The sequence below is a fragment of the Oncorhynchus mykiss genome, chromosome 15, assembly GCF_057628025.1.
Source record: "Oncorhynchus mykiss isolate SJ-2025 chromosome 15, ASM5762802v1, whole genome shotgun sequence".
In the NCBI taxonomy this organism is placed as follows: domain Eukaryota; kingdom Metazoa; phylum Chordata; class Actinopteri; order Salmoniformes; family Salmonidae; genus Oncorhynchus; species Oncorhynchus mykiss.
Window position 1 is genome coordinate 66343281 of NC_143036.1, and position 27641 is coordinate 66370921.

Genomic DNA, 27641 nt, shown 5'->3' on the forward strand with positions numbered 1-27641 from the left:
GCGCCCTCCACACACCGACCATAGAGTTGGTTAGAGGCCGCACTTTCCACAAAACCTATGCTATCACAGAAGCAATAATGTAAAAGATAGGAGGTGGGCCCTCTTTCCAACTCTATGACAATGACACACACAACCAAGGGTTATGACCTCCGATGGCGACACCCCCAGAAAAATGCTGCTTTTTAATTGGTATTTTTATTTGGTTCAGGGCGCCTTAGGCGGAGCCCCCGCTCAGAAAAAAAAGAGAGGAACATCTTTATTGTTGATATATTAAGTCTGAACTACTGTAAGTGCTTGTGCTTTTAAGCAATGAGAGTTTTTCTTATACAGCATTTATATACAGCGTCTATACATACAAACATTCACACTAACATGGGCACTGAAGGCATGACAGTCCGCCTGCAAGCCTCCAATTCTCTTCAGACTTAAAAAAAAAAAACGAAAAAAAGAAGAGAAACAAAACAGGCATTAACATGGCATTCCAGAAGCCACAACCTTGCTTCAAGTCAAAAGAATAAAAGCATGCGTATAGATCTTTGGGCATGGCTTCTGGTTCGGAACGTATATATTGTTTATTCTACATCTTTAAGAGCTATTTTCATCTTGGTTGTATGAGCTGATGTTACATGACAGATGGGGGAATGGAATGTGTAGAAGACGAAATAAATGCTTTACGGAGAATCAGAAATCTTTAAACTGTCGGAACATTTCGTAAAAACAACAAAAGTTCAACAGCGAAGCAAGCAGGAGACATGGCAATCGACTACAATGTGAAAGAAAGAAAATCGGGAATTCTTTCAAATAGTACGACATATTGTAAAGGTACACTTTGAACGCTAGCTACTACACAGGTAATATACTCTAGTACATTCTAGTCTCCTAGCTGGTGTTAATGATATTAAGACAGGAGTTAACCCTTGGCTGCCCGCTCTGCAGGTCAGCTTACCTTCTGTATTTGTCACAGATTTATGCACGTAAAGACTTGTTGCACACAACATGTCTACACCGGTCAAATTCAGATTTTTCGGCCAATCTCAACCAGTTGACATGTGTGAGGTATTAAAGGGTTAACCGTGTACATATTTTCAAAGTGGTCATAGATATTTTTTGTTGTTGTTGAAAATATTTTGTTGTCTTTCATAATGTTTCTTTCACACACAAAATAACATTTCAGTCATGCAATCTGAGGGCACACACTTCGAAACCATTGCAAAGACTTCTGTTAAAGGGCAGTTCCGCCCCTTTTCAACCTCATATTCATTATCTCCAGCACCATATCAGTGTCTACATGTGTGAAAACGACACGTTGTTTAGTCTATGATCTGTGGGTAAACAGATAAGAAGAAAGGTCCTTAAAAAATGCTTCTCTGTGACATCACAGGGTAGGAGTAAAAGTTTTTTTTAAAACAGTGCTTTTTCAAACCTGCAGCGAGTTTCTAGCCAGAGGGATGGTATTTTCTTGATGATGTCATTGGGTATATCTTTTTAACTTCACATTTGTTTTCTACAAAACATAGAAATGGGACGTTTTCACATATGTAGACAATGGTATTGTAATGGAGATAATGAAAATGAGGTTGAAAAGTGGGTGACATCCCCTTTAAGTTGAGCTTTTTGACAGATAACTACCATGAGGTAGTGTTACAGTATTTCATGAGTTGACGGTTTATTGTGTATGGAAGACCTGTTACAGGATAATGCCAGTGATTACTGTTGTAGAATATGAAATGTACAAATGACACATGGACTATTATAAATCAACTGTTTGCATACAGAGCTGGTTTGACTTATTAATAAGCCATCTATGGAAGGTTTGGTACTGAGTTTTGTAACTGTTCTGTCTTTGCTCATGAAAACATTAAGTACTGTAACTGTTAAAACTGTATTGGATGTCCGTTATGGTTTTAAAATGGGGATAAAGTTGCCGATCAGTGTTGTGGGGTAGATGGGGGGCTGCGGTTCACACACACACACACACACACACACACACACACACACACACACACACACACACACACACACACACACACACACACACACACACACACACACACACACACACTCTCTCTCCCTCTCTCTGGGGGTGGTCTACTTTTTCTCTACTTCTTCCTGTAGTTGCCCAGCTGGATGGCAGAGCGGTCGAACACACAGCGGAAGGTGATGGGCTGCACCTCCCAGTAAGGGACGGGGTTGGAGAACAGGCTGATGCCAGAGTACATGGCCTTCTTGGTATTGTAGCCTGGTGGGCAGAAGTCCTGGGTGCCCACCACCCCTATCTTGTTGCTGTGGAGGTAGATCACCTAGGAACATATCAACCACAATGAGTGGTTAGAGGGAGGGATGTCTGGAAATGAACATTGCATATATAAAAAGGTAGTGTATGAAGCTAACACAATTCCTTTTGTTGAATGGCAGAAAATCATTTCTGTGTTAATCAACTTACTAATATTTATTTATCATGAGATTGATCTGTAATGGTTACACCCTCCTGAGAAAACCCTGTGTGAGGTGGAACATTCATGGACATGAAGCCTCTACCCATTCTCCCAGGTGTGGCGGGACACCTGTGTGTTCGGTGGAACCCACCTGGATGTACTTGTGGTCAGGCAGGCCTGCAGGCACGGTGGTCAGGGCATTGTTGTCCAGGTGAAGCTCTCTGAGGTGAGGAACCATGGCCAGAGAACCGTTCTCCACCTGGCTGATCTCATTGTAGCTTAGACCCAGCCTAGGAGACAAACCAGCCAATGGGGAGAGACACAGAATGTGTCAGAGCCAATGGGAAAGAGACATGGTGTGTAAAAGAGCCAATGAGACAGAGGTACAGAAGAAGAGAGATAAAAGAGGGCATGAAGCCCTGAGCTGTCCCTACAAGTCCCAAAGTACAGAATGTATAAAAACAAATGAGAGAAAGAAAACATCCAATGGGAAAGACACAAACTGGTTTTCTGCCAATGAAAACCATGGCAGAATGTAGACTATCAAATGCGAAAGAGCCTTTACTTTTGCCAAGGGACCAACTTCGTTGACAAAATGAAATACTCGCTAGCGAACGTGTTGCCGATCCAGAAAATTGAAAATAATATTTTCAGTGAATCCTGTAGCTCTTCCAAAATAAACTGCCTTGTACTGCTTGAAAGTATATTTCTGTTGTTTAGTCTACCTACTTTGGCATGAGTCTTTTCCTACCCTCCAAGCGGTGATCTTATAAACCAAGCTGTTGATTTTCAGGAACATTGCTTTCATATGCATTTTGTCAAAACTCTCAAACACATAATGCCTTGATAAATCAACGCCCCCAATGTCTCAATGAGAGCCAGAGAGTGAGAGAAAACCAGAGGTTGGGTTCTCTGAGTGAGTCTGTCTGGTTGGTTTAGATCTGGTACTGATGTATACCTCTTACTCAAGCTCTGGCGACTTTCCACAAATACAGCAGTGGACTCCAATTGCAGAACATACTCAGCGTTGAGCAGAGTAAACAACTGAGTGATAACGAAGGAAGAGAGAGAGAGAGAGAGAGAGAGAGAGTGAGAGAGAGAGAGAGAGAGAGAGAGAGAGAGAGGGAAAGAGAGAGAGAGAGCGAGAGTGCACGTGAGAGAGAGAGAAACAGAGAGAGAGACACAGAGAGAGGGATACAGAGAGAGGGACACAGAGAGACACACAGAGAGACACAGAGAGAGAGAGAGAGAGAGAGAGAGAGAGAGAGAGAGAAAGAGAGAGAGAGAGAGAGAGAGAGAGAGGGAAAGAGAGAGAGAGAGCGAGAGTGCACGTGAGAGAGAGAGAAACAGAGAGAGAGACACAGAGAGAGGGATACAGAGAGAGGGACACAGAGAGACACACAGAGAGACACACAGAGAGAGAGAGAGAGAGAGAGAGAGAGAGAGAGAAAGAGAGAGAGAGAGACAGAGAGTGAGAGTGAGAGAGAGAGAGACAGAGACACACAGAGAGACACAGAGAGAGACACAGAGAGACACACACAGAGAAAGAGACAGTACTAGCAGCAGAGTACAGGGCGGACAGGGAGTTTTGGACATGCTGCTCCAGTCTAACCTCCCCAGTGAATGAGACGATGTGGTACAAAAATTCAATTAAAATACTCCTTATATAACTGAATTGGTGACTAACCCAGGATTGTTGCTGAGGTTTGAAATACATACTAGGGTGTGTGTGTGTGTGTGTGTGTGTGTGTGTATGTGTGTGTGTGTGTGTGTGTGTGTGTGTGTGTGTGTGTGTGTGTGTGTGTGTGTGTGTGTGTGTGTGTGTGTGTGTGTGTGTGTGTGTGTGTGTGTGGGGCACTGTTGTCTAGAGATGACCCAATATCCCACTACAGGACTACTTTTGAAGTGTTGACCCACTCATCAAATCCAGTGAAGAAGAATACTGTAAGCATGCTTTGTCCTCGTCAAGAGCATTTATCAACCGTTTAAAAAAAAAAAAAAAACGTTTTTGAAACATTGAGTAGAAGTGTTGAAACATCTTTACTTAGCCAGGTTCTTGAGGCCCTTCAGGTTGTCCGCCTGCACCTTGGTGATCTTGTTGCTGTCCAGGTGGAGCTCGGAGAGGGAGGAGGGCAGACCTGGCAACCCACAGGAGAGAGACAGTGACGAGAGGACGAACAACCGGGGAAACCACAGCAGTTATGGTGAGGGGAAGGTAAGTGGTTAATGTCTACGTACAGTATGTCAGTAGGACTCTGAATCCATACTAAGTCTAATGCATCTGAAATGGCACCCTAATCCCTAGTGCACTACTTTTGACTAGGTAATAGTGCACTATAGTGAATAGGATGCAAACTCAGACGCAGCCTCTAACATCCAGAGGCCTATCCTTCATCCCTTCTATTCCTATTAAAGCATTCGATTAGAGGATCTCTCTCTGAGTACTATTCCATCTGAACTGGTTGCCAGATTCCCACAATAGACCAGATAACATTCATCTTACACGCCTTTGAATTAATATGCTGTTTTAGTTTTCCTGTCTTGGTTCCACACTGTAACCATTGTTCAGTGGAGCCTATGAATCCAAATGTGCATTCTTGCAGTGCAAGATGATTGATGATTTTGGCTGTGGTCGATTGAGTAAGAGATCCTCGCTGTTAACTTGAATTCCTTTGTTTTAGCTGGAGCTATTGAGCTGTGAAGTACTCAAACCAGTCCTGGTTGAAAATAGAGATTCAGGCCCTGCACTGTAAAAAAAAAAAAAGATGTTGATTCAACGTACAATTGAAAGGCATTAAGTTGCAATTGTGAGTATGCTCAACAAAATGTTCACACACCAACTATTGTTGTGAGTATGCTCAACAAAATGTTCACACACCAACTATTGTTGTGAGTATGCTCAACAAAATGTTCACACACCAACTATTGTTGTGAGTATGCTCAACAAAATGTTCACACACCAACTATTGTTGTGAGTATGCTCAACAAAATGTTCACACACCAACTATTGTTGTGAGTATGCTCAACAAAATGTTCACACACCAACTATTGTTGTGAGTATGCTCAACAAAATGTTCACACACCAACTATTGTTGTGAGTATGCTCAACAAAATGTTCACACACCAACTATTGTTGTGAGTATGCTCAACAAAATGTTCACACACCAACTATTGTTGTGAGTATGCTCAACAAAATGTTCACACACCAACTATTGTTGTGAGTATGCTCAACAAACATTTTCACAATCCCATTGCAGCTGGTTGCCTTAGAATTCTACAGTATGTTGAATACATCTTTTGTTGTTGTAGTGTGGTCAAAATCCTTACAGCCATCCTTTATTGAAGTGACATGTTATTTTCCATATTCTTTAGTTGGATCCTCCCAGTGAAATGATCTGACATGGCTGGATAGGTGAAAGCTTTGTAATGGATCTCATACCTAGTCTTGTGTTAGATTTCCTATGATCCCTTCAAGGGACTGGAAGGAAGGATGATTTGTGATGGGGTGACCAGAGAGGGCAGTACCTTTGGGGATCTCTGTAAGGTTGGTGTCTGCAATGCGGATGTATGAGACCTTCTTCAGGGCCCCGAACGCCCCAGCCTCAACCCCTGCACTCTTCAGGGGGTTGGAGCCGAGCTCTGGAAAGACAAGGAGGGAGAGAGAGACAGACAGAGAGACAGAGAGAGAATTAAGGGAGATGGAGTATTAAGAGACAGAGGGAGTAGAAATAAAGAGAGGGCAAGAGAGAGATAGACAGAGAGGAAGATAAATAGAGGTAGACAATCAGGGGAGGAGACAGAAAAGAAAACAGAGAGAAAAAAAGGTCCATTAACCACATTCGAGTCCTGGTGTGTTACGGGAATCTCAACCTGACTCATGTATAAACATGGTTTGCGGCCGGCGTGGGATATTGTCCATAAGCCCTGTCTCCCTCGTCCTTTAGCCTCGCTGGATTGGCCGATTTGTCACACTGGGAATATAATCTGAGGATCAGTGTGTTTTAGGGCATACCGCTCCAGTCCTTCAGCTATGTTGTAATGAGATACTTTACATTCTGAGAGGGAATGTAACACACACCAGAATAGAGACATTATAAATAAATGTATACATGTGCACACACACACACACACACACACACACACACACACACACACACACACACACACTCTCTGTCACTCTCTCTGCTGCTGGCACCCTCAAATTCCACTCTCCACTCTGTAAGCAATGAACCAACCTTTCCTCTCTGTAGGTGATTGCTGGCACTCTAAACACTGACACGTTGTAATTAATGGTTACACAACACTTTGATCATCAGTCTCTGAATGTAATGTTTTAGTGTACTTTTTAGCTGAAAACTTGTTAACTTGCTCCTGTCATATTGCTACTATACAGTCAATTAAGGAAACATGTTCAAGTGACTGTCTGTACTGTATATGTGTGTAAAGGATTAGACTAGTTCTATCGTTTGGAATTTGAGTACAGAACAAGGGATGGGTTGAGTTCACCATGCACCCAACAGAAGCTAACAGACTTGTCATTAAGGCAATCCAGGCAGGCTAAAGCAAGGGCACAAAATATCTGAAAGATTTCTAACAGTATTTGAACCCAGGTCTGGTTCATACCCATGACGATGACCTGGGCCATGCCCTCGAAGGAAGCCTTCTTGATCTTAGTGATCTCATTCTCGTGGATGCGAAGCTCCTGCAGGCTCTTGGGCATGTTGGCGGGCATTTCCTTGAGGTGGTTCTTGGAGAGGTAGAGGCGCTGCAGCTTGCCCAGGGGAATGAAGGCCTTGGGGTGGATTGTGGTGATCTGGTTGTTCACCAGGATCAGGGTCTGGGGAGATTGGAGAGAGAACGATCCCTGTTATATTTAAGCTAACGCTAATGTGTATGTTTTGCTAATTATAATTTATATGTTTATGCTAATTATAATTAGTATGTTTGTGGTAATGCTAATTACTATGTTGATATTTATGCTAATGTGCAATTGGGCAACTGCTTTTTCTATTTGAGATAGTTTTTTCTATTTGAGATAGCTTTGAGATAGCTTTTTCTATTTGAGATAGCTTTTTCTATTTGAGATAGCTTTGAGATAACTTTTTCTATTTGAGATAGCTTTGAGATAGCTTTTTCTATTTGAGATAGCTTTTTCTATTTGAGATAGCTTTGAGATAGCTTTTTCTATTTGAGATAGCTTTGAGATAGCTTTTTCTATTTGAGATAGCTTTTTCTATTTGAGATAGCTTTGAGATAGCTTTTTCTATTTGAGATAGCTTTTTCTATTTGAGATTGCTTTTTCTATTTGAGATAGCTTTTTCTATTTGAGATAGCTTTGAGATAGCTTTTTCTATTTGAGATAGCTTTGAGATAGCTTTTTCTATTTGAGATAGCTTTGAGATAGCTTTTTCTATTTGAGATAGCTTTTTCTATTTGAGATAGCTTTTTCTATTTGAGATAGCTTTGAGATAGCTTTTTCTATTTGAGATTGCTTTTTCTATTTGAGATTGCTTTTTCTATTTGAGATAGCTTTGAGATTGCTTTTTCTATTTGAGATTGCTTTTTCTATTTGAGATAGCTTTTTCTATTTGAGATAGCTTTTTCTATTTGAGATAGCTTTTTCTATTTGAGATTGCTTTTTCTATTTGAGATAGCTTTTTCTATTTGAGATAGCTTTTTCTATTTGAGATAGCTTTGAGATAGCTTTTTCTATTTGAGATTGCTTTTTCTATTTGAGATAGCTTTTTCTATTTGAGATAGCTTTTTCTATTTGAGATAGCTTTGAGATAGCTTTTTCTATTTGAGATAGCTTTGAGATAGCTTTTTCTATTTGAGATAGCTTTGAGATAGCTTTTTCTATTTGAGATAGCTCGCTACATTATTGCAATATATCACTATTATCATTAGCAATGTGTTACTCTGAAATTTGTTTCGTCACTGGCTACTTTAATGTGGCTACAACTTCCCGTCGGTGTATGTGATCATTGTTTATGTGTGTAAAATGAAGTAATTGAAGGCAGACTTTTCATTATATCATAGTGAGGTTGCAAAAATTGCTTCAAACAGACTGGACTCTTTTAGGCTATTTTGTACTAGTCGACGAACATCTTAAACACTTGACGTCAACAAAATACGATGTTTTCGACCTATTGCAGACGGTTTGATTACATTTCCCAAGTATGGACTGACTCAATTGAACGTATCCAAGGTAACTGAAATGTGAGATTGTTTTTTAACGTCTGTACAGTAATCCCAACACACCCTTGCACCTAGTCTTAAAGAGCACAGGCGCCAGGGTTGTTGTGATTGGAGGCAATTTCTTAGAAATTTTGCAAGAGAAATTGCTGTGTCTCAAGTGGACCGTTCCTTACTCAAGGCTGCAGACGGGGGTGGAAGAATGGAGAATGCAGCAAATTCCCCCTGGAGAGAACAACTAATGTACGGGGGTAGAAACAGTGTGGGCCGTTTGACAGAGGTAGGCTATTTATTACAGGTCAGAAAGCTATACACGTGTAGAGAGGTCACGCGTTGGCCCAGAGGAGAATAGTTTCCATGGCACATTGGTACCTGGATTCCTGTGGTTAAAACAAATGTTTACAGTGCTGTTTCCTTTGGCAGACTATTTTTAGGATCTTTGATTCGAGTTAAACATGTTAGTTAAACATGTTAGTGGTTTGGAATATGACACGTGGAACACAGACACACACACACACACACACACACACACACACACACACACACACACACACACACACACACACACACACACACACACACACACACACACAAACACACACACACTTAAGCTCCCTTTTGTCTCAAGAAAGTCTAGAGATAAATCAGATTTCCACTGCTTCGCTCCAGCCGATACTTTTGCATGTGTAACAAGCCTGTTAGGATGTCAACCAACAAAACCCGGCTTCAAGTTCAGCTTCAGTGTTTTCCCGTTAGCTCTCTCCTACCCAAGACGTTCAGGTTTCTACACTCACTCTGGTGTATACTTTGAAGGGATGTCAACATTGCACTCCCTAGAAGAATTGATACAACATGGCGAATTGTGAATCAATGCTTTTTGGAAAATGCAAAAAGTAAGGGGCCAATCAATGTTTGGTGAAAAGCTGCAACAGAGTGGACATATTGACTATTTAGTGGACATATTGAGTGTTTAGTGGGCATACAGTATTACGTGTTTAGTGGACATATTATGTGTTTTGTGGACATGTTGAGTGTTTAGTGGACATTTTAAGTGTTTAGTGGACATATTGAGTGTTTTGTGGACATATTGAGTTTTTAGTGGGCATACAGTATGAAGTGTTTAGTGGACATATTGAGTGTTTAGTGGACATATTGAGTTTTTAGTGGACATATTGAGTGTTTAGTGGGCATACAGTATGAAGTGTTTAGTGGACATATTGAGTGTTTAGTGGACATATTGAGTTTTTAGTGGACATATTGAGTGTTTAGTGGACATATTTGAGTGTTTAGTGGGCATACAGTATTAAGTGTTTAGTGGACATATTGTGTGTTTAGTGGACATATTGAGTGTTTAGTGGGCATACAGTATGAAGTGTTTAGTGGACATATTGAGTGTTTAGTGGACATACAGTATCAAGTGTTTAGTGGGCATATTGAGTGTTTAGTGGACATATTGAGTGTTTAGTGGAGGGGACATATTGAGTGGTAAACTCTTACTTGGAGTCCCTTCAGAGTCTTGAAGTCATTCTCCTTGATCTCAGTGATCTTGTTGTTCTGCAGGTCCAGCAGGGTGCTGTCTGCAGGGATCTCATCTGGAACACTCTTCAGGCCTGCAGAAGAAGAGGAAGGAGAGTAGAGATACTCACAGACCGAGACAAGACAGGAAGGAGAGGAGAGATACTTCTAGGCCAGTCCGTTGAAGCTAGTTTCATAGCTCCATGTGATTTTACCCTGCCATTAGCATTTGTGTGCATGATGAGGCACGGCAAGGAGTGTGTGTGTGTGTGTGAGAGATAGTGTGCACGCTTGGCTGTGTGTATGGTATGTTTGTCTAGGTGACAGCAGACTTCCTGAGCTGTGCTGCAGCTGGGCCTGCTAGCTGATGGGAAATGAAGTTCGCAGTAGAGTCGAGAGATTATGGCGTCTTCACGTGCTAGTCGGAACAAGGAAAGTAGGACATTTCAGACTTTCTAACTGGTTGTAGTTATACACGTGCCGCGTTCAACCAGTTAGCAAGTCGGAAATGTCCAAATGTTTAGCATGTCAACAGTGAATAACCCCAAAGAACCAACGTATGGTGTGTTTCATGGTAATAGTTCAGAAATGAGTGATACCAGATACCCCATGAGTTAGCATTGAAACAATCTATGGCACACAGTGTGGAAATGGGACTCAAAATGAATTTCCGTCAATTTCAAGTGTCCACATACCTGGACACTGACCTCATTGCATGCAGTTTGGGTTGGAGAGTACATTGCATTATTTGGCACTGAGACAGTAAATGTCACCTGTCTATATGACTGGTAAACCAGAACCATATGTTCTGAGGGAGAACACTGAGGGAATTATGAGATGGGGTGATGTATACACTATGTAGATGTATTTTTGTGTAATATGATTCTGTTCTATTCTGTTCTATTCTAACTTTTCTATTATATTCTGTTCTGTTCTGTTATATTCTATTCCATTCTATTGTGTTCTATTATATTATATTCTGTTTTATTCTATTATTTTCTATTCTATTGTGTTCTATTCCATTCTATTCTATTCTGTTGTGTTCAATTCCATCCCATTCTATTCTATTATTGCATATTCTACTCTATTCTATTCTGTTCTGTTCTATTCTATTCTATTCTATTCTATTCTATTATATTATATTCTATTGGTATTGTTTTAAATAGAGGGTGAACACAGAGAGCTACCACAAGTCATCAACACAATGTCTAAGGGTCAAGGTTCACATGGCTGGTTTCCATTCTAGAGGACGGCGGTTGTCTCTGGAATAAACTGTTTAGTTATTCAGGGCTTAAATGCTGTGTCTTTTAAACTCCACATATGCAGACACACTTTGGCTTAAAAGCTTTGAGCACGCCCCACTTACACAAACATTCTCTTCAGCTCAGATGGCTTTTCTATCAGTTTCTCCTACCCTGCCCAAGCCCCACAATCCTCCACACAGCTGTCTGTAGGCTCTCACTGTGCGGCATATCACCACTGTGCTCCCTCTCTCCATCTCCCACTTAATATCTTCTCTCACTCCTCATGTCCTTCTCTCATATCCCTTCACCCTTCCATCACGTCTCTTTCTCATCTACTCGCTCCCCTTTTCCATCCATCACCTTCTCTCTCTCTCCTCTCATTACATCTCCATCTCCTCCCTCTACCCCAATCATATTTGTTATTCTCTCTCTCTCTCTCTCTCTCTCTCTCTCTCTCTCTCTCTCTCTCTCTCTCTCTCTCTAGCAGCGTGAGGTGAACCACATGGCGTTCTGTCAGTCAGAGCTGACGTGGTTGGTACGGTAAACAGTTTGGAGAGAGTATGTCTACGTGTAGGAGAGGGAGACAGGGATGAGAGGTCAGTTACTGAGAGTCAGGTGGCTGGAAAGTCTGGTTGAGATGTTTAGTATCAGGGTTTTTGTCCTCTGGAAGGATTGGAAAACAAAGACTGAATAGCAGACAACAGACTTTTGTTATGAGCCACCTGTGTGTAATGGATGTATTTACAGTGCCTCTGGTCACACTCACTGGTCCCAAGCACAGCCGAAAGCTGCCCAGTGACACGAGCCTACCGGACGAGCTAAACTACTTATATGCTCGCTTTGAGGCAAATAACACTGAAACATGCATGAGAGCACCTGCTGTACCGAAAGACTGTGTGATCATGCTCTCTGCAGCCGATGTGAGTAAGATCTTTAGACAGGTCAACATTCACAAGGCCGCAGGGCCAGACGGATTACCAGGACGTGTACTGCGAGCATGCGCTGACGAACTAGCAAGTGTCTTCATTGACATTTTCAACCCCTCCCTGTCCGAGTCTGTAACACCAACATGTTTTAAGCAGACCACCATCGTGCCTGTGCCCAAGAACACTAAGGTAACCTGCATCCCAGAAACCCTAGACCCACTCCAATTTGCATACCGCCTCAACAGATCCACAGATGATGCAGTCTCTATTGCACTCCACACGGCTCTTTCCAACTGGGACAAAAGGAACACCTATGTGAGAATGCTATTCATTGACTACAGCTCAGCGTTCAACACCATAGTGCCCTCAAAGCTCATCAATAAGCTAAGGACCCTGGGACTAAACCCCTCCCTCTGCAACTGGATCCTGGACTTCCTGACGGGCCGCCCCCGGGTGGTAAGGGTAGGTAACAACACATACGCCACGCTGATCTTCAACACAGGGACCCCTCAGGGGTGCGTGCTCAGCCCCCTCCTGTACTCCCTGTTCACTCATGACTGCATGGCCAGGCACGACTCCAACACCATCATTAAATTTGCCAATGATACAACAGTGTTGTAGGCCTTATCACCGACAACAGCGAGACAGCGTATAGGGAGGAGGTCAGAGACCTGGCCGTGTGGTGCCAGGACAACAACCTCTCCCTCAACGTGATCAAGACAAAGGAGATGATTGTGGACTACAGGAAAAAGATGACCGAGCACATTCCCATTCTCATCGATGGGGCTGCAGTGAAGCAGGTTGGGAGGTTCTTTGGTGTCCACATCACCAACAAACTAAAATGGTCCAAACACACCATGATAGTCGTGAAGCGGGCACGACAAAGCCTATTCCCCCTCAGGAGACTGAAAAGATTTGGCATGGGTCCTCAGATCCTCAAAATGCACCATCGAGAGCTGGTTGCATCACTGCCTGGTATGGCAACTGCTCGGCCTCCGACCGCAAGGCACTACAGAGGGTAGTGCGAACGGCCCAGTACATCACTGGGGCCAAGCTTCCTGCCATCCAGGACCACTATACCAGGCAGTGTCAGAGGAAGGCCCTAAAATTGTCAAAGACTCCAGCCACCCTAGTCCTAGACTATTCTCTCTGCTACCACATGGCAAGCGGTACTGGAGTGCCAAGTCTAGGTCCAAGAGGCTTCTAAACAGCTTCTACCCCCAAGCCATAAGACTCCTGAACATCTAGTCAAATGGCTACCCAGACTATTCACGTTGCCCCCCCTACCCTCCCGTCTCCATACCACTGCCACTCTCTGTTTTCATCTATGCATAGTCACTTTAATTAACTCTACGTACATGTACATGGTACCTCAACTAACTGGTGCCCCCGCACATTGACTCTGTACCGGCACTCCCCTGTATATTGTTATTTTACTGCTCTTCTTTAATTGCTTGTTACTTTTATCTCTTATTCTTATCCGTATTTCTTTAAACTGCACTGTCGGTTAGGTGCTCGATAGTAAGCATTTCACTGTAAGGTTGTATTCGGCACATGTGACTCATACAATTTGATTTGATTTGATTGGAATCTTCCCCAAAAATATATTAAGTGAATTAGTTTGTTCAAACTTGGGAGCATTTCCATAGCAATGTCACGGGTAAAATGGCTGGTCAGATCGTCTCAGTGCTCTGCAGATTATTAATTTAAGAAAGTCGGCTTGGCTGATACATACAGTAAGTAAGTGAGAGAAACCAGAGGTTGAGATAGTACGCTCTGCTCTTGTTGAGATACTGGCACGGTAACATGACCTCTTGACAAGTGGCACATTTGATAACTGTAGCACGCACCGCCAGCTGGACACCTGCAGAAAAAAGGCCTTGTGCTAACTTTTCCTTTATCATCCAGTTTTCTAACTGTAAAAGGGGGTGACATTGGATGGAAAGCAAACCAATCCAATCCAGCCCCCTCCCCTCCCAGGCCTGTGTGTGTGCCAGCAGGTCTGGGGAACAGATGCAGTCTCCAGGCCAGAGGGGCCGGTGCCAGAGATGATCCAACTCTGGGGCTCCTGGGAAACGTTCAGCGCTAACAGGACCCAGTGAGGTAATGGAACCAGCCCTTTCCTGATCATCAGTCTCTCCATCTGTCTGTCGGAGTTATTCTATCTGTCTCTGGCTGCGTGGGTCAGTCTGTGTCTTTCTCTGTCCCTCTATCTCCTTCTCTTTCACAGGTCTCTGTCTCTTTCTGTCTGTGTCTTTCTCTTCCTCCACTGGAACTCACAGTTTCCTTGATTTCCCTCCTCTCTTTCTCTGTCCCTCTCCCTCCTTCTCTTTCACATTTCTCTGTCTCTTTCTCTGTCTCTTTCTTTCTTCTCTCTCTCCTCTCTGTGTATACATCCCAGTCCATCTGTATCTCTCACTCTGTCTTTGTCTGTCTCCAGTATTCCTCCCCTGCTCCTCCCTTTTAAAACAAGAGTAAAGCCCAAAAACCAACCAAACTCATAGAGAAGAGTTAGTTCTCTAGTTATACAAGCTACATAAGCTACAGCCAAACAACTTGGTCAGTGACTTCCCTTGGCAGAGCAGTAGTCCTAGAGATGAGTCAGTCCAAAGCATAAGGGCGAATGAAGCAAATAAACAGGATAATCTAACAAACAATTAAGAGGATCAAGTAAATCATTTTAACTGTGTGGAAACAGAGCGCCAGGCTAATTCGTGGCAGAGTTCGTTTGCCTCCGGAGGGGATGGAGAAAGGAGCGATCTGACGGAGAAAAAAAACAAGCTATAGAACATTGGGCTTGTTAAACCGGGTTGAGTTCAAGACTTTCCCAAGCCCCGCTAACCTTTTATATCCCTGCGTCTGCAAAAACAATTAGGAAAATTAGAAAAAGGCCAAAATCCCGGCAAAACTATGTCATCGTCGCGGAAGAGCATGAAATTCGCAGCATCTGAGAGTGTTTAAAGTGGTCAGACTGGGGCGATATTCTTTTATGCCAATTAACGAGCTGATGATGGGTAGATCAAACGCCAGACACTCTTTGAACATTTCTCTGAGGTCCCCAGATGGAGGGAACACCTCTTTGGGAACCAGGAAGATGTATCTTGTAAACTAAGGGACTGCCTCAGTTAGACGAGAGAGGGAGAGAAGAGCTGATGCAACAGGTTGTCTGTATTACACTGACAAATTGACCTCAGCTCATGAAAACACATTGAATCACAGAAGTACATACTGTTATGATATTAAATATAATTTATTGGGAGACTGTCTCACCTAAGTCGGAGCACTGCACCACGCGCAGGTGGCACTGGCAGCGGAAGGGGCACTTGGGTCCTTCGGGCATGGTGGGGATGTCCACGCTGGGCTCGATGGGCACCTCTGGCAAGCCAGAGCCCGCCTCATCCTCCATCATGAAGTCCAGGAAGCCCGACTGGCGGAAGGGAAGTGACCAGCACGCTGTGACCAGGAGCAGGGAGAGACAGGCTGACCTCATGGTGCCTTTGTCCTGGAGCCTAGGGGGGAGGGAAAAGGTCATGGCTTAGAGGTTAGAACTACTGTAGAGGGGTGCATGGGTATTGGTGGGTGGTAAAGGATGGAGGCAGAGGTGAGAGGTTAAGGTGTTCTACTTTTAGCAATAAAGAAGCTCATTTATTGTATCCCATTGTCCTCCAAGCGTTGCTGACTCTCCTCTCTCCTTCAGTTTGCTCACCAACTCAAGCACCTGGGTTCCAAAGTGAGGTGGCGGCAGTGATCCCTTCCCTAAGAGGTCGAGGATAGAAAGAGGCCAACCTTTCATTCAAGTAACGGGTTGTGAGGTGATGTGTGGGGGTGACAGGGTGAGAGGGCAAAGGAGAAAGGGTAAAGGTCAGAGGTAGGAGGCTATAGGCTAGAAGGCCAAGCACCTGGATTTGCTTAGGTTTGTAACAGGTCAGCAGGGGGAGAATGGCCTATTTACCTAAGAAAGGTTAAAGAGGAGAGGTCAGGGCAAAGCAGGGAACATTGGGAAATGTATCAATCTGTAAAATGGGGGACCACCAAGGCTGTACCAAGTGTATGTGCACTTTCACAGGGCAGAAACAATAAGTATGCATACATATTAACAATATATGGTAACGATTTGTGAAAAACATCTTGTCAAACCAATGACTGATATCTGTATAATTGTACAGGAAAGTAATTTGTACTTATAGTGTTTTCCTTGTTTATCTCTCTCCATTTCAAGGCCCTCTAAGATTATAGGTAACCTGCCATATGCTGTGAGAAGTCTTCCAGTCTTCTTCTCTGACCAACAAGTCATGACCGCAATGGTCATCCATTCCAGTTCATTTTTGACCCACTCAAGCCTTCTGGCCAGTCCATTCACACAAAACACACTCTGTCCAGTCAAACTGACCCTGTACTCCAAGCCCAGACAAACACAGCCCGATTACTGTACTGTACTTTCAGTTCTCTCCAACTGATTCAGGGTCAGTGTTATTATTCAGCTCATGATGTTTGTGGTTACACACCGCCCCTTCAATTACTTTGGGACCAAAGAGAGAGGCGGGTCTGCTGGACCTTTGCATGACAGACAGATTGCTGGGTGTGTGTGTATGTGTGAGTGTGTGTGTGTGTGTGTGTGTGTGTGTGTGTGTGTGTGTGTGTGTGTGTGTGTGTGTGTGTGTGTGTGTGTGTGTGTGTGTGTGTGTGTGTGTGCTCGTGTGTCCGGTTCTTAGGGTGGCGTCAGGTCAATGGGACCAGGATCAGGCATTACGGCGGATCTCTCTGAACATCCAGGGTAATTATAGGTCTAACCCACACTACAGCCATCACACAGACAGACAGAGCTACATTACAGCACTCAATGGGAACAGAGTTCTCTGAGCATACTGTATCAACGTCGGGATCAATTTAATGAAAAATAAATGATGAAAAAATGGATGGGTTGATGGATTGAAATGGAATGGAATGGATTCCAACCGTGTGGCATATGCCTCTGCTCATCGTAATATGGGTGGACGAAGAAAACAGGGATTCAATTGGATTTGACTTGTAATGCTGTGACTTTGACTTCTATTTTCCATGGAGGACTGAGCCGTAGCCTATGGAAACATGTTATTAAGTAGCCTTGAACGAGCCTTGCCTTATTCGAGCTGGAACGACTCATAGGGCAGGAGCCCTTCTCCTGTTTCTGTAACATGAGGCAGCTTGATGTACAAGTACACTCCCTGGACAGTATGCTAGTCTATCACAGGGCCTTACCTCCAATCTATCTCCTTAACACTGAGTGTCAAGCGAGACAAATCAGGTCCCGTTTTTAGTCTTTGTTATGACTCAGCCAGGGATTGAACTCACAACCTTCCAATCTCAGGGTGGACTCTAACCACAAGGACACTGAGTTGGAAACATGTGCCATGCGGAAATGTGTTGAAACTCTGAGATAAAACAGATCCAGTCTTAGCTTAACAGTATGGAGGACCACACATGTTGGTCCAATCTTTTTGAACAGGGCAAATCTTGGCTCTAGGTTTAACTTATCTATAAGTCAATATGTAGGGGAATCCATAATGAATACCCTGTTAGTTAAACCTTCATTGGTCTGAGAGCAGGAAACCAAATAGAGATAGCAGGAAGGAATGCTGTACTAATTACACAAAAATAGGGCATTTTAAAGCCTGTTATATTAAATGAAAATTCAATGAATCCGATTTTTTATATGGATAAAGACTTGCTAAAGTGCAAAAATTCTGCATTTTGACATGTCGACCCTGTTACCCATAGATAGACAGGCTAGAAATGTTACAACAATTGAATTTGTTGTTTTATGATTGCCACTCCCTGTTGCACACGACACACTTCCATTCCCCCTGTCACAAGGGGATTTATGGCTGATTTAAGATGAAATCACATGTTTTTTTTTAAAGTTACACTTCTCAAAAGGCACTGAATTGGTGGAACGACCCGTAAAGTCCTTGACCACTAAGCATTGATCCTGATCTCCTCAGTGTTTGGACGTTAGCCACTGCTGGAGGTACACGCAGGCAGGCACACACACATACACACGCACACACAGAGGAATTCATATTAAAAGCAGCCTCCTGTGTGTCCTCCCATTTCTAGGTGATAATAAACATTCCTGAGGTGTATTAAAACAAAGCAGAGCAGGAGGGAAGAGATACCAATCTCCTTGAAGAGGGAGATCTGTCAGTCATGTTTTTATTAAACACTATAAGACCGCTAATGAACTCCTATACTGGAACATCAGCAACAACTGTATAATACTGCCTGCTGATTGGTTGGTAATATGCTAACCCAACAACGCCACATCCAATGTGGTGCTAGTAATGATCAAAACTGACATGCATGTCTAGGTTAGCTTATTTCATGTGTACAGGCATAGTACGATAAGGATTTGACACAATTGTGAGAAAAATGTGAATAAGGAAACGTTGGAAGCTTGCAAACCATGCAAACCATGCAAACCATGCAAATCAAGATCTGATTCCAGTCCATTTAGTAGTAAGGTGCAGTAGCCTAACTGCAGTGAATGCATTTCCTTTCTCTAACTAATCTGTATTCTAGAGAGGCTGAGCGATGCCACGAGACCCAACAATGCAGAAGGGAGTTCGTCACAGTTTGGTTGAACCTGTGCAGGCAGACACATCCCATTAGACGTCCCACCGAGCCCCAGGCATTGGCTCTTTCATCAGTAGTTTCCTGAAAGATATCCAGGAGAGAGGAGGGGAGAGGAGAGAGGGTGGAGGTACAGCTTCACAAGCATAAAGAACTGATCTGGCGAGGCCCCCATGGTGCATCTGGAGCATCCATTGGTGAGATCACAGACGGCCCTAAAAAAACATGCTTCGAAGTGCAAGTCTGTGTGTGAACCTAGAGGGCTTTGTCCACGGCACGCCACGACACGACAGAGCCGATCCTCTGCTAAACCACTTTAAAAAACCTGCCCCTATCAGCCCTTTGACTGGTTCTCAATCTCCCAACTGTTTGGCAATGTCTATTGGGCCAGCAAGGCCCTCTCTCTCTCTCTCTTTCTCTCTCTCTCTCTCTCTCTCTCTCTCTCTCTCTCTCTCTCTCTCTCTCTCTCTCTCTAATTGATGTTTTGTTTAGGTGGATCTTTTGAATGAGTTCTCAGTGTACTTCTAACGACTAATTCCAAAGGGCTTTACACTGTTTGTTGACAGCTGTATATGAAAGGATTTGAGAGGGCTGAGGTGCACAATGCAAAGTGTGTGAGTGAAGGCCTTACATGGGTTCAGTCCGTGTCTAGGTATCTAGACCACACAGCGTTGTAGTTGACCCTGCTGTAGGGTAACGTCTCCGGGAAGCAGTTGTCAGGGATCTAAGGACCATTGGATATAGTTGGTTAAATAGATAACAAAATAGCTACTTTTATTAATATATTTAATTACTTTTCAATAATTTCTCTATTTTCTTTCCCTCTGTATTGTTGGGAAGGGCTCGCAAGTAAGCATTTCACTGTTAGTCTACACCTGTTGTTTACCAAGCATGTGATGAATCAAATTTGATTTGATTTGATATGATCGTGGTTATTTTACCAGTGTATACTGCAGAGTAAAACATGTATTTGACATCGATATGAATTATTGTTCTGGATATTGTTTGATGGCTTAGGGAACTAAGCCACGGAATAGTGTGGCACTTCACAGTGTGGTTTACCACTCATGTTGAGTTCGTCTCATTGATGTACTGGGCAATGCCCACCAAGATGCTTTTGCACATTGGCATGTTTGTTGAACTCTCTCACCATTCGTGCCGTTCCGCTGATGCCCCCCCAAATCATGTCAGAGCAATCTTTTTGTCTGCCTGTTACAGTAGCAAAGGCAACAGGGCCAGATACTGTTCATATGCACTCAAGTGGACCTAACCTAGCAATTGTTTGTATTTTAATGAGGTGACAATTAGTGTACGTTAGTCAACTTGTGTCATCTGGTCAACATCACTGTGATTACTAGAACCAGACACGTAAATAGCGACACAATGACGTCTGACCGGGTCCGTATTTGGATCGTACAGGAGGAGGGCTGTAACTAGCTGTAGTGCTAGCTGTGAGCGATGTCTTTAATGTTGCGGATGCGTAATGTGAGATGTTATTTAATTCCCGGATCAGTAGGGAACACGGTGCAATGAGGGTCTAGAGAGTTTTAACAGTTCTGAGATCAGTGGTTATTTTCCAGCCTTCAAAGTTTGTGTCCTCGATAAAATGTGTAAAAGGAGGTGTGTCTTCATACTGTGTGTGTGTGTGTGTATGTGTCCTCATTCTGTGTGTGTTTGTGTGTGTGTGTGTGTGTGTGTGTGTGTGTGCGTCTGACTGCCTGTGTTCAATAATCGAAAGGTGGAAAGGTAGGAGCAGTCAAAAGACACCCTCTCCCTTTAATTCTCCTCCTCCTCCTCCTCCTCATCCTCCTCCTCCTCTCATTCTCTGTAAGGCCTGAGGGCTGTGTTTTGTCAGAGCAAGTCTGATCTTTCTCTCTGAGCGGAGGGGTGGGGGTTGACACTTCCTTTCGTTGCAGCAGCCTTGTCAACCCCCCTCCATCCCTCTCATCCCTCTCTCCTTCCCTCCCTCGCCACTTTCTGTAAAAATCTGGACACACTTCTGACAAGTCTCAGGCAGGAAGCAGATTACAGTAGAGACACTATGTAACATATCAGTCTCATTATTCCCTCCTCCTCATCTCTCTCTCTCTCTCTCTCTCTCTCTCTCTTTCTCTCTCTCTTTCTCTCTCTGTCTCTCTCTCTCTCTCTCCCTCTGTCTCTCTCTCTCTCTCTCTCTCTCTCTCTCTGTCTCTCTCTCTCTCTCTCTCTCTCTCTCTCTCTGTCTCTCTCTCTCTCTCTCTCTCTCCTGGACACCATTCAGCTGTATTCCATCCATGCCACATGTACAGTATGTAGGTCATCAACCCATACTCATACCTTTCCAAACTTGTGCAGCATTTGCGAGAGGATGACAGAGACGGTATTTTGGAATTGGGGTTATTGTGTTTACAGTAACGAATCCATGGGGCCTGTCAGTAACAAATTCTTGGGATGTGTTTACAAGGCTACAAGATGTCTGAAACATGTGTGCCCCCTTTAAACTCATCAACAACTCAACTCCTCCCCAACCAGACGCAGATACCCAGACAGTTCTAACCATTTCCAGTCCTCAAGACCCAGTTTGTCTGTCTGCGTGATTCGTCCGCCTTTCCATATTGAAATCCTACTAACTGGTCTCCATTTGTCATTGTTTTTTCCCTAAAGACATTTCCAAAGACATCTGAGTTCAACAGAGTTTATCTATATGGGGAGAAAACCAGAGATGTCAAGTGATGGGTAGATTGGGCACACAGATAATATACCAGCGCTTTGTCAACAGGAAATGCCTGCACCACTAACCCCTTCAGTGGTCACAATAGTTCCCTAACAGAGTGACTTCCCCACGTCAAACCCAGAAACTCTCTCTGGATCCGTTGCAAGACCAACGTCTGCGAGCATTGCATTGCATTTCTTTGGGAGAACTCCAAAGATATTCAGAACTTGGGTCATGAAAACACATATATCGTTGACAGACCACAGAAAGCCCTGAAGCGTCTGTGCTGTTTTGGACCATAGTAGGAGAAAGCCAGTGAATGGTTACACCGCGTTTGAACCTTTCATTGTGAAGTATTGTATGGCTGACATTTATATATCCATGCTTGTATTATCTACAGCCTGTATTATCTACAGCCTGTATTATCTATAGCCTGTATTATCTATAGCCTGTATTATCTATAGCCTGTATTATCTACAGCTTGTATTATCTACAGCCTGTATTATCTACAGCCTGTATTATCTACAGCCTGTATTATCTACAGCCTGTATTATCTACAGCTTGTATTATCTACAGCCTATATTATCTACAGCCTGTATTATCTACAGCCTGTATTATCTACAGCCTGTATTATCTATAGCCTGTATTATCTACAGTGTGTATTATATACAGCCTGTATTATCTACAGCCTGTATCATCTACTGCCTGTATCATCTACTGCCTGTACCATCTACTGCCTGTATTATATACAGCCTGTATTATCTACAGCTTGTATTATCTACAGCCTGTATTGAACAGATGTGAACATCTACTCCTTTTCTCTCTCTTGTCCCTCTCCCTTCATCCCCCATAGATGAAGACATTTCTTCTTTAACCCTTTGGCAGTCCCATTTCCTTTTTGGAAAGAGCACTACTGGAGAATGGAACTTTATATTATTCCAATGAGGGAAAAAATCATTTGTGGCTAACGTCCATCTTTCAGCGTATTGTTCTCTCTCGACCTGGACAGTTACTCATAACTCATAATCCCTTCCTCTCTACTCTGTTCTCCATCTCATAATCCCTTCCTCTCCACTCTGTTCTCCAACTCATAATCCCTTCCTCTCCACTCTGTTCTCCATCTCATAATCCCTTCCTCTCCACTCTGTTCTCCAACTCATAATCCCTTCCTCTCTACTCTGTTCTCCAACTCATAATCCCTTCCTCTCCACTCTGTTCTCCATCTCATAATCCCTTCCTCTCCACTCTGTTCTCCAACTCATAATCCCTTCCTCTCCACTCTGTTCTCCAACTCATAATCCCTTCCTCTCCACTCTGTTCTCCATCTCATAATCCCTTCCTCTCCACTCTGTTCTCCAACTCATAATCCCTTCCTCTCTACTCTGTTCTCCATCTCATAATCCCTTCCTCTCCACTCTGTTCTCCAACTCATAATCCCTTCCTCTCCACTCTGTTCTCCATCTCATAATCCCTTCCTCTCCACTCTGTTCTCCAACTCATAATCCCTTCCTCTCCACTCTGTTCTCCAACTCATAATCCCTTCCTCTCCACTCTGTTCTCCAACTCATAATCCCTTCCTCTCCACTCTGTTCTCCAACTCATAATCCCTTCCTCTCCACTCTGTTCTCCATCTCATAATCCCTTCCTCTCCACTCTGTTCTCCAACTCATAATCCCTTCCTCTCCACTCTGTTCTCCAACTCATAATCCCTTCCTCTCCACTCTGTTCTCCAACTCATAATCCCTTCCTCTCCACTCTGTTCTCCAACTCATAATCCCTTCCTCTCTACTCTGTTCTCCATCTCATAATCCCTTCCTCTCTACTCTGTTCTCCAACTCATAATCCATTCCTCTCCACTCTGTTCTCCAACTCATAATCCCTTCCTCTCCACTCTGTTCTCCAACTCATAATCCCTTCCTCTCTACTCTGTTCTCCAACTCATAATCCCTTCCTCTCCACTCTGTTCTCCATCTCATAATCCCTTCCTCTCCACTCTGTTCTCCAACTCATAATCCCTTCCTCTCTACTCTGTTCTCCATCTCATAATCCCTTCCTCTCCACTCTGTTCTCCAACTCATAATCCCTTCCTCTCCACTCTGTTCTCCAACTCATAATCCCTTCCTCTCTACTCTGTTCTCCAACTCATAATCCCTTCCTCTCTACTCTGTTCTCCAACTCATAATCCCTTCCTCTCTACTCTGTTCTCCATCTCATAATCCCTTCCTCTCCACTCTGTTCTCCAACTCATAATCCCTTCCTCTCCACTCTGTTCTCCATCTCATAATCCCTTCCTCTCCACTCTGTTCTCCAACTCATAATCCCTTCCTCTCCACTCTGTTCTCCAACTCATAATCCCTTCCTCTCCACTCTGTTCTCCAACTCATAATCCCTTCCTCTCCACTCTGTTCTCCAACTCATAATCCCTTCCTCTCCACTCTGTTCTCCAACTCATAATCCCTTCTTCTCTACTCTGTTCTCCAACTCATAATCCCTTCCTCTCTACTCTGTTCTCCAACTCATAATCCCTTCCTCTCCACTCTGTTCTCCAACTCATAATCCCTTCCTCTCCACTCTGTTCTCCAACTCATAATCCCTTCCTCTCCACTCTGTTCTCCAACTCATAATCCCTTCCTCTCCACTCTGTTCTCCAACTCATAATCCCTTCCTCTCCACTCTGTTCTCCAACTCATAATCCCTTCCTCTCAACTCTGTTCTCCATCTCATAATCCCTTCCTCTCCACTCTGTTCTCCAACTCATAATCCCTTCCTCTCCACTCTGTTCTCCATCTCATAATCCCTTCCTCTCCACTCTGTTCTCCAACTCATAATCCCTTCCTCTCTACTCTGTTCTCCATCTCATAATCCCTTCCTCTCCACTCTGTTCTCCAACTCATAATCCCTTCCTCTCCACTCTGTTCTCCATCTCATAATCCCTTCCTCTCCACTCTGTTCTCCAACTCATAATCCCTTCCTCTCCACTCTGTTCTCCAACTCATAATCCCTTCCTCTCCACTCTGTTCTCCAACTCATAATCCCTTCCTCTCCACTCTGTTCTCCAACTCATAATCCCTTCCTCTCCACTCTGTTCTCCAACTCATAATCCCTTCCTCTCCACTCTGTTCTCCAACTCATAATCCCTTCCTCTCCACTCTGTTCTCCAACTCATAATCCCTTCTTCTCTACTCTGTTCTCCAACTCATAATCCCTTCCTCTCTACTCTGTTCTCCAACTCATAATCCCTTCCTCTCCACTCTGTTCTCCAACTCATAATCCCTTCCTCTCCACTCTGTTCTCCAACTCATAATCCCTTCCTCTCCACTCTGTTCTCCAACTCATAATCCCTTCCTCTCCACTCTGTTCTCCAACTCATAATCCCTTCCTCTCCACTCTGTTCTCCAACTCATAATCCCTTCCTCTCAACTCTGTTCTCCATCTCATAATCCCTTCCTCTCCACTCTGTTCTCCAACTCATAATCCCTTCCTCTCCACTCTGTTCTCCATCTCATAATCCCTTCCTCTCCACTCTGTTCTCCAACTCATAATCCCTTCCTCTCTACTCTGTTCTCCAACTCATAATCCCTTCCTCTCCACTCTGTTCTCCATCTCATAATCCCTTCCTCTCCACTCTGTTCTCCATCTCATAATCCCTTCCTCTCCACTCTGTTCTCCAACTCATAATCCCTTCCTCTCCACTCTGTTCTCCAACTCTAGTTCAGCCCTGTAAAAAAAAACTCCCTCTGTGTTGGAGGATGTTGGCTATTAGCTGGGAGTTTTGTGGTGTCTTGCAGGGAAGCCATCAGTCAGATCTCTCTGTGATAGAGGAAGCTGTACTGTTAGTAGATTAATAAGGCTTTGGGTTGCCAGGTACTGCTTTTTTCTTTCCCCCTTTCTTCAACTTCAAAGCAGGTCCTCCCTTTAATTTTGGTTGCCCCGGGTGATTTGGGTCTGCAGCGCATCCATCAAAGTAGAGTGGTCACGAGGTGGGCCGAAACGGTGCGTTAACGTTGATGTGAAACAGAACAGCAGTACAACAAGTTAAATAAACCATTTCAGATCGATTTGTTTCAGTCCAAAATGCCCTGGATGGGTTCATTCTGGCTTGAACTGCTGCAAGTGAACTGTCATGGTTTGAGGCAATACAAAGAAATCCCTGTTGTTGTTGTTGTGTTTTTATTTCGCTTGTAGGATCTCCAAGTGCCAGAGGGAGAGTACAAAAGAGAGAAAGCAATGCATTAAAGTGCTACAACTGAAGAAAAGGACACTGGTAAACTTAATGGGTTTTCCACCAGGGCCAGTTACTGACAAGAGAGGAGAGAAAACTCTCCAGGGACTTCACATCAAAGAAACCTCTTCTCCTTCGCTCTATTCCTCTGCCCACAACACCTCTGAATGCATGTAAAGCCATAAACAAACACACTGGACAGTTTGATGTAAGGGAAAACCACATGTACAACCACAAGCCAACTAACTGACAAAACAGCTCACTTGCTCAAGTGCCTTGAGGGGTAAAAAACTAAAATCCGCTAGCCAAGGGATAAACCAATAAAGTCAAGGAAAGATAACATGGTATCCTCTTTTGGATAAATAGGGTAGGGTTTTCTCATACATTGGCATGGGAGTGAAGTGCTAGCATCAACAGTAGCACCACACCCCCTCCCTATAGCTGGTGCTGTCTTCATCATTCTGTAGGCTATCACATGGTCTGGTATGGGAATGATTAGCTATGGTCTCTCCTCCCTAAGCCAGTCCTGTTGTGAGACTAAGACCTGGCCACGCATCTAGTTTAGAGGGAGCGTGCACACACACACACACATGTACACACACACACACACACACACACAAACACACACTAACCCTACGCCCACACAAAACAAATTTGCAATATCATGCACAAACGCATCACTTTCATGATATGCCTGGCATGACTCATGTCGTACATTCTAATTGAATGTATGTGCAAAAGCATTGAAATGAACAACCGTTCATGACCAGTTCAACCACCAAACCACTGCACACAGAGTTAAGGAATGAAGGAACATCAAAAGAGCATCCACATCACAGAACCTACCAAGCCATTAGAAAACCTCAAACCACAAGCACAGCATCACCATTTTACTAACCAAGTCTGCACGTTTGGGACCCCCGAAACACAATAACCCCAAATCCAAATCCCTTTTAACAACTCCCCTCACAATCCCCCTCTCTTCCCACACTCCCCAGGCCTACAATCCAGTCTTTCCCGAGTTTCCCCCAAAGATCCATCCCCTCTATCTACCAGTGTGTTGTCCTACCTGTGCTCTTTAGAATCGTGGGAGAGAGAGCGAGAGAGTTAGAGTGCGCCGAGGTCAGATGGTCTTCCTTCCAAATATCCAGTTGGGGCTATAGGCTGAATCACTGTGAGCCTTCTGCACTGTGCTGCAAGGGGCTGAGCGATAATTGCACTGAGAGCGCGCGCAGCCAAGACCAAGCAGGTGTGCTCTGTCACGGCCGAAGGGGAGGAGGAAGGAGCTGAGAGAGGAAGAGAGAGAGGGAGGGAGCTCCTGTTAAATTGAGACACTTGGTGGAGAGATCTTCCCCCAGCAAAAGAGAGAGAGAGGAGAGAGAGCGTTCCAAAAACAGCTGGAAATAGAAGGAGAGAAAAGAGAGGAAAATTAAAAAATGAACAGCCACAGAGCGATGGAGACAAAAAGAGGAGAGTGGAGGGAAGAAAGGAGGGAGAGAAATGCAGGGAGAGGGAGAGGCAGAGTTAAGGCAATAAGCAGTGACTAGGCTGGCAGGCTCCCATTCAGTACCATCTGGTAATGATAGGTCCTCCAGAGCTCAGTTCAAAAACGCCAGCTACTCTCTGCCTTTCTCTCACTAACGTTCTTTCTTCCATTTTTCTTCCTCTCCTTCTCTCTTTACTTTGGTAAAATTCTAAATAATTTAACACAGCCAACTACCTTTCTGCCTTTGTTTAATCCCACACAAGCATTCAGTCCACCCTCCCCCTTCACCCCCATCTCTTGATTGGGTCGGTTTACTT

The 27641-nt window shown here is 43.8% G+C and overlaps 1 protein-coding gene across 4 annotated transcripts; it reads right to left on the reverse strand.

Moving 5' to 3' along the window:
- Positions 1-176: 176 nt before the first annotated feature.
- On the reverse strand, positions 177-27641 carry LOC118936239 (decorin). 4 transcript variants are annotated; one of them, XM_090200885.1, is made up of 10 exons: positions 27559-27627; positions 26908-27124; positions 19556-19648; positions 15586-15824; positions 10128-10240; positions 7059-7272; positions 5961-6074; positions 4480-4573; positions 2587-2725; positions 177-2300 (listed from the first exon to the last, which is right to left on the reverse strand). In XM_090200885.1, coding segments are annotated over exons 3-10 (1116 nt in total). In that variant the 5' UTR covers positions 19558-19648; positions 26908-27124; positions 27559-27627; the 3' UTR covers positions 177-2099. The 4 variants fall into 4 exon arrangements, with proteins under 4 accessions (XP_090057011.1, XP_090057009.1, XP_036800840.1 ...); XM_090200883.1 differs by lacking the exon at positions 19556-19648 and having other exon boundaries at positions 27559-27641; XM_036944945.2 differs by lacking the exon at positions 27559-27627 and having other exon boundaries at positions 26908-27337.

Bases quoted from the DNA above. Each gene is read 5' to 3' on its own strand.
- LOC118936239 (XM_090200885.1), bottom strand. The intron at 6,075-7,058 runs GTATGAACCAGA...TTGTCTTTCCAG, and splicing joins GGCCCAGGTCATCGTCATGG to AGCTCGGCTCCAACCCCCTG. The intron at 4,574-5,960 runs GTACTGCCCTCT...GTGGGTTGCCAG, and splicing joins CCTTACAGAGATCCCCAAAG to GTCTGCCCTCCTCCCTCTCC.